The sequence below is a fragment of the Ostrinia furnacalis genome, unplaced genomic scaffold (genome assembly GCF_004193835.3).
Source record: "Ostrinia furnacalis isolate ACB-3 unplaced genomic scaffold, ASM419383v2 OfSCF0117, whole genome shotgun sequence".
Lineage (NCBI taxonomy): Eukaryota > Metazoa > Arthropoda > Insecta > Lepidoptera > Crambidae > Ostrinia > Ostrinia furnacalis.
This window is the reverse complement of record NW_021130356.1, coordinates 1-7696: the sequence shown is the minus strand read 5'-3', so window position 1 is coordinate 7696 and position 7696 is coordinate 1. Positions and strand designations below refer to the sequence as shown.

Genomic DNA, 7696 nt, shown 5'->3' with positions numbered 1-7696 from the left:
TATAAAATCAATTTTATATGACACGATATCTATGTACAAAGATTAGCAATAAATAAATAACTAGTACCTGTCCATAGAGAAGTTTTATCTAATAGAGTATTTATGCCTTGCATATAAAGAATATTTATTAATATTAAAGTTAATATTTATTTTAACTGTGCCAAAACAAAATCGATCTAATTCTGTCATTTTAGCGCAAAAAATGACATTTACGCCACGGGTTGCCATGTTAAAATATTGTTCCTATCAATGCTCATTTGATTCTATACCATAAGTTTCGTCCTGCATCATTTGTTCTAATTTTCTAGGGCCCGATAAATGTTTGGTGTTACATTTGTACATAAAATTTGTTTGGTTTAGCATTTAGTTAGTAGAATAGTTCAGTGTAAGTTTTTAAGTGAAACATGAATTACGGCAACCCAGAAAAATCAAGCTCACAGCTTTCTCTGCAGTTGCTCAACTTCTCAGCCCCATATCACTGCTTCTAGTTACCATTTACCAACTACCACTGAATACAAACAGATAATATTACATTGCCTTCAAAAGGGAACATTGTCAACATGCCAAAGTGTGGGCACTTTCAAGTACAAGTGAATCGAAGTATCCTATATAATAGCAAAAACGAATATATATTTATATCATAATTAAAATATTATATTGACAGTAGGTATACTTTAGCATGTATCCAATGGCCCCACAAAATGGCCACACAAGGCGGGAAATGTAATATTACTCGACTGTTCGAAATATATCACACCAAATGCAAGAACAAATTATTTAATATTGTTGATGTTGATTGTTAATAAAATGCAAATAATGTAAATATCAAAATAAATTCTGTATTTGTATTTGAAACTGAGTTGTTTTACTCAAAAACCCTGAGTTTGCATCAGCTAGGTCCCGCGATTTCTCGTCGAGGCAAGATCGTTACGTCCACGATGCGTACCTATTCATTAGGGCCCTCGCCCACGGTGACTTTTTGTAGCGATGCAGTCACGCTGCTGTAGCGCCTTAATAGCGCGTTGGCATCACTTCTGTAGTGCGTTGCAAATGCGACTAACACGCGTTAGTAGCGATGCTGTCGCGCGTTTCATAAAAGTCACCGTGGGCGAGGGCCCTTATATCAACAAACTGAGCCCCGATTACGGTAACTTTTATAACGTCTACAATCCAGACGCGTTTCTGATTCTGCGATACGATTGGTCAAAACAGCTGACGTACGCTGTTGAACGACCAATCGTATCGCAGAATCGAGAAGCGTGTCTGGATTGTTGACGTTGAAAATTACCGTAATCGGGGCTCTGAATGTTGAAACGCGGCGATGTTACGGCACGTATGCCACTAGTGTATAAAGGCCCTTACGAATAACGATTTATCGATAGTTCCATTTGAAAGTTTAATTATTAATATAATTAGTGTTTTATCGATAGTTCAATTTTAAGGTTTAATTATATTATAGTGTAAGGTTGGAGGTCATTTGGCTGTGAAGGTTGAAAATGAAATTCATTAAATATTCTCAATGAAAATATATTCCTCAATCTGACATTACTCCAGCCAGTGCTCACGAAAACAAACATATTGTACACCATGATAACTAAACAACAAACTCGCGCGATCATAACTTATTAATATCGTTATCAAACATTTAAAATCACTAGACTAGAAATAGGGACTAGATATTAAACCCCTTAATACATCCCCCTTACTTAAGCCCTTTATTCATAAAAATACAGGCAGACATACAGAAGAAAAGATAGGTATAAATATTGCCAGTTTTTATCAGTTACAGATTTCATTTCGTTTAAAAGACCCAATTCAGTGTTATGAAAATGGTTTTGTAGAACTGTCTTAATTTTTATGAATAACGAGATATAAGAATTAATTTATATAAATATACATTCTTACCTCCTTACATAATACTCAATGAGATCATTATGGAAAATATGTATTTTTCTGGAAATGTTATCAATCTCAAAATGTTTCTGATAAGACACATTGATTAAGTATACCAAAAACAACACATGAATAGTGTGAGTCACTCAATATAAGTAGCTTAAATGCAAACAGACTTTTTCCATATTTTTCAGGGTTCGAGGATATATATCAAGGGATATATATCAAGATATATATCGGATATATATCCGATATATATCAAGCCGGTTTTGATGATATATATCAACTTTTAAAATTTGTCACTGTATTTGTACTTTTTGACACAAGATTTTTATTTTTTTAGTTGATTTTGCCGTATTTCAAAGATATTTTATGTTTTTGCTTTATTTGTCTGATTTTAAGTTTTAAAAACATTAAAAACATGTTTATGTAACCCATATGCAATAGTATTCATGAATAATACAATAAAATAATACTATGGCTTTCATACAAAATTGATATATATCAAAGTTGATATATATCGGATATATATCATAAATATCCGATATTTTGATATTTATAATAAATATCGGATATTTTCGAACCCTGATATTTTTAGAAATTAATGTGTATGTGTCTTTTCCTACCAACACAATAAATTACGAAGATTTATCAGTGCTCTATAGATTAACAGATGCAGAAATAGGCACATTAATTCATAATTTATCAACCATTAGACAGATGGCAAGAAAATAATTTTCAAAATTAATTAAGTTTGCTTACCCTGTCAAACTGGTACATGCCTTTAGGGATGCTTTTCCTAGGTTTGTTGCTAATCTTCTTGGCAGAACTAACTGGATGGACTTTTCTCCTTTCTTCTTCTAACAGCAAAGGTGGCAACGAAACTTTTCTTATGCTATATTGCTGTCCCAAACCATTTGGTAACCTCGCAACTTCGTTTTGTGAGACATCAGGTGTGCATAAAGGCTCTAAACGTGTTAAATCGCGATGTCTTGCTGTGACAACTCTCCCATTAAGGTATTTGTTACGTTCAGACGCACTGAGTGCATTAGTGTAATTTCTTGTGTCAAGAGACACAAATGACTTTGCACTATTCCTGTCACAGTTCAAAGAAGAATCTGGCCTTGAATTTCTCATCCACTTCGAAGAAGCCAGCTCAGATCTCAAAATAGATGTGCCCTGTCTTTTTTTATGTGATGGGCTTCTTATTTGTATGGGTGTGATTTGTAGCAGGGAACAAAATGTATCAGGTAGATTGGCATCTTCATCGAATGCAGGATAGAAAGTGACCTTTTCTCGTGACAATTTTGGCTCGTGCAAATCTTCAGCTATAGACACTCTCGGTGAGTTCTGTGGTGTCACGTCAGAACTGCTCTGTGAAAGGCGTTCTTCACTTTCGCTAAATTGTTCGTAGTCACTGTAGTGTATAGCGATGACCTCATCGTGCTCAATTTGTCTATAGCACAACCTTTTTTCAGGCAGTTGAATTGCTTTTCCAATAATCCTGAAAATCAATATTCAATAAAATATGTATTGTGAAGGTTACAAGGTCTGTTGTGGTAATTGCTGGAGTGTCAAATGATGTCCTTGACTCACAATGCTATTGTCCCACAGAAATCAATGAATTCCATAATTCATAAAACATTAGTAAAGTCATGGCCATAATCCTTGCCCCAATGTGTCTTTTATTTTGATGTAAGTACCTAATTTAGTTATTTATGCTAACTAGTACACTAAAGTTGGTTAAATAGCTACTTAGGTAAATAATTATAATTTATTTAACCATTTTGTTCACATCAACCAGAAAACCATCAATTAATATAGTAATATTGATTATTCAGAGGTTTATTGTGATATCCCAGAAGTAAAATAAGAATAAAAATAGCATTAAATACCTGAGTTGTGGATGCAGCTGCCTCCACTGTTTGCACTCCTCAATAATTTGTGGCCGACTGGACTTCTCGCCCTCCTCATCATACAGCGTCCTCTCAATCCGGCCCCACTCATCGGCAAGTGTCTTGGAGGCCTCTGCAGTATTCCTGCGCAACGCTGACCCAGAGCTACTGTCGCTTTCTTCACTACGGAAGTCTGGAGTCGCTGTAAAGTCAAATAAAAATATTTTTAATATACAATAAAATTAAATAGATAAGTTATTAGAAATCCAGACAGACATTCTATAACCACCATAAAATTGTGACTCCTTGGAAACTGAACTTGCACTGGGTCTGACCAAAAGGTAAAAGGAAGGTTGAAGCAAACACCACATAAAAATGTTACCTGCCTGTCCTATAGCCTCGTTATAACGATGTAGAGGGTCATCAATAATATAACAGAAAATCTAAGTCTCGCACGGACTTTGCTAGCGCACCCTTCCGTAAAAATTAAGAAAATGATAAATTTGATTTACCTGTGTCGCTTTCGGAAAAGAAATCAGAAAAAGGCGTCCCGGTCCTTTCGACGCTGTCTCCTCCAAAGGATTGTATATCAAAGGAATAGTTCAGATTCCTGTTCACCACACTGCTCGTGTTGGCAGACAGGGCCGGCAGCTCTGTCCGTAAATTGTACCCAAACTTCTGCTGGTTTATATCAGGCAAACAGTCGATCAATTTATTAACATTCTTCTCCCGGGCCGAATAAAAGTGTCGAGCGGACATAATCAGAATATTATACAAGTATAGCACTTATATACATCCATAGTTAACAATTAGCTGCTCATTAAAAACAGTTACACAAAGTAATTTGCGAATAAACTAAAAATGGAAATAAAAACTGAAACCGATCAACAGAAACATGAAGGAGGAAAGTCAATCAAATTTTTTAATTGTCATGAATGTCAAAATTAGAGATGCGCCCGTCGCCACCATATCGATTGCGATTCGAAAACATAGCTCAACTAAAGTAGCTCGAGATTGACGCAGATTTTTGTAGGTGGCTAATTAAATCGTAGAATTAATTACTTATTGCATGGTTAGAACATTTCTGTGATTAACAGTGTTTTTTATGAATTACCTGCTTAGGGACTGTACTTTTGATCGAGCTCAATTATTTTGATGATGAAATGGCTAAACCATAGAGAAAAGTAATACATAGGAAATAGAGAACCCACTCTGTCAAATTTTTGAGCCTACTAATTGACAGCCTGGTGTTAAATTCGCTGTACTTAACCTACGTACGTAACGCTCACATACACACATAGTACACGCACACATACATACATAAAGTCCACGCACACATACACACAGTTCACGCACACATAGGCCCTCATAACCTTCAAAGAATTATTGTTTTTTTGATGTACAATGTAGAATTTTTTCAAATCCATTATTTTGAAAGTATTTATCTTTATGGTGTACGTATTGTATTATTTTCAAAACAATGGATTTGGAAAAATTCTACATTGCACATGGAAATGCAAATAAACAAAAACTTTTCAATTTAATAATTTTACTTTATTTATGAACACACATAATATTATACACCAAAAGCGTCTTTTCGCAAAGTTTTCAACAACACTAAAAAAGCATTTGCACTTTGAGAAAACTCAGATCACTTGTTAACATAACAGAAAGTTTCTTCGCGATTCACGAAGGAACGAACAAAACTCCGATGAACCAGAACAGCAGCAGGTACGAAGGAATGAACTTGAATTTGACTCGACTCTTCAATACTTTAATAGGGCCACAGAACTCATAAACGATGGCTAAGAAAACAAGAATGCATTCAACCTAACAAAAACAACACCGGCCATTTTGGAGGAAAAACAAAGTTGCCATATGTTAAATAGTAATTTCTACTACTCTATTAAGTAAATTATAACAAAAAATGTCACCGTTCAGTTTTAAATTAAAACAAATTAATTTCATTTTAAAAAAAGTTTTCACATTGTAATTAACAATATTCTGAAATATATTTTAATTAAGAAAAAAATGAAAATATGAAGGAAACAGGAGCAGCGACATGCGTTTTAGGGTAGTTAAAAAGTATTAAAAAAAAAAAAAAAGTATTGGAATTTATCGACTGAAGTCGCTGTTTGGAAGCAAGTTTGATCGTAGTATGGAAGTTTCCGTACCCTGGGCTAAACCTAATTTATAGATGACCCACGCTGAACTGTCCCGCCAATCTCAATGACAGGGGGGCGCTACCATCGTTCAACTATATGGTTTCCAACATGGCAAAAATCTGAACCAGCGATCCGGTATTGACGGTGGCGCCCCACTGTCAATGTCATCGACAGGACAGTCCAGTATTTTGGAACTATAATTTCTGAACGTTTCATTACTTGTCAAAGTGACAGTTTGTCAATGTGACAGCACATTTCAGCTTTTCATCAGCAAAGTTGCAGAAAAATCGATTTTATTTTGAGCGTAGACGTTGTTGTTAGTGGTTCCCTACATAATTTTCAATTTACAAGAGAAAAGTCGTTTAAAAATAAACGCAATTATGTCGCACGTGTGTACAAAGAGTGGTGAAAAGGTGCAAGATGAGGTTTGTAAATAATTCTTAAATATTGAACTTACCGCCTACTTTTGTTTCTGAATTTATCCAAATAAACGTTACAAAAAATACTTAGAGAAGAGAAGTTTTCACCAGTAATAAATAATATTAAAGAGAATAGCTTCGCCATGTTATTGTTCTCTTTTGATGTGAATTGATGCATTATCGGCAGTGCTGCAGCAGCATGCGGCATTTCTTTTTTCTTTGTGCCGATGTCTTTATTTTTATGGACACAAAGTTTAAATTCCTTTGGACGTGATAAATACCAAATCAGCATGAATTGTTAGCAGGAGCTAACTGAATAATGTAATTTGTGATTGAATGGTAACTGAGTTACTTAAATTTACACAAGTAATCAATTATTTTACAATGTAATCATAAATGTATTACATGAAAATTATTTAATGAAAAATGAGTGTTGCAGTATAATATTTTAAACTATTATGTTGTAGTGTATAAAATAAATGTACTATCTAATTCCTAGAAACTTAAGGATAAACAATAAATAAATATTTATCTAGAGAACAGCGATAAAAACAAGATAACAATACAAATACATTTCAAAGGTTTTGTCATCAGTTTTACCTGCATTAATCAAAAAAAGATCAAACAAAATCTGTTATGGGAAATAAAAAAAATAATCAAAATGATAATTAACTAAAATATTTGTTTATTTCTAGAAAATCCTGATGCCATATACATACATTCAACAAGTACCCGGTAAGCAGATCCGCACAAAACTAACGTCTGCATTCAATTACTGGCTGAAAGTCTCCGATGAAAAACTACACGCCATCGGGGAAATCGTCCAAATGCTACACAACTCCAGTTTACTGTAAGTATCATGGTAAAAAAATATTTTTTCCGTACTCACATTATGATACAGTATGTATCAGTTTGTTGTGTTCTGTACCTACTTTAGCAATTTGTCAATATTCGTTTAGTCCTACTAATATTCAACAAATGTTGCATCACAATCCCAATACATTGATCTTACACTAAACATAAAATAAGTGTAGATTCAAGGCCGCCTTGTGTTAATAAAGATCGGGGGTGAGCCAGGGCAGCAATCTTGGACCTTTGGAGTTTTTGATCATGATTAACGATTTGCCAAGCGTCGTAACGGAGGCCAAATGCTTATTGTTTGCGGACGACCTCAAGTTGTATCTGCCCGTCGAAAGACCAGGGGACTGCGAAAGGTTGCAGGGGGACATCGACAGGGTGGTGGCTTGGAGTGAGGGCAACCGACTACAGTTCAACACATCCAAATGTGCAGTTATAACATTATCACGGGCGCGTAATCTTGTAA

General features: G+C 34.7%; 2 protein-coding genes across 2 annotated transcripts; one reads left to right on the top strand and one right to left on the bottom strand.

The window, feature by feature from the left end:
* Window positions 1-1511: 1511 nt before the first annotated feature.
* Window positions 1512-4694, bottom strand: LOC114352381 (uncharacterized). Its single transcript, XM_028303975.1, has 4 exons — window positions 4301-4694; window positions 3789-3990; window positions 2486-3397; window positions 1512-2080 (listed from the first exon to the last, which is right to left on the bottom strand). The coding sequence occupies exons 1-3, from the start codon at window positions 4545-4547 to the stop codon at window positions 2638-2640; spliced, it is 1209 nt and encodes a 402-aa protein (XP_028159776.1). The 5' UTR covers window positions 4548-4694; the 3' UTR covers window positions 1512-2080; window positions 2486-2637.
* A 1499-nt stretch (window positions 4695-6193) lies between these two features.
* Window positions 6194-7242, top strand: LOC114352363 (geranylgeranyl pyrophosphate synthase-like). The gene is made up of 2 exons (XM_028303951.1): window positions 6194-6378; window positions 7068-7242. The coding sequence occupies exons 1-2, from the start codon at window positions 6334-6336 to the stop codon at window positions 7224-7226; spliced, it is 204 nt and encodes a 67-aa protein (XP_028159752.1). The 5' UTR covers window positions 6194-6333; the 3' UTR covers window positions 7227-7242.
* The last annotated feature ends 454 nt before the right edge of the window (window positions 7243-7696 follow it).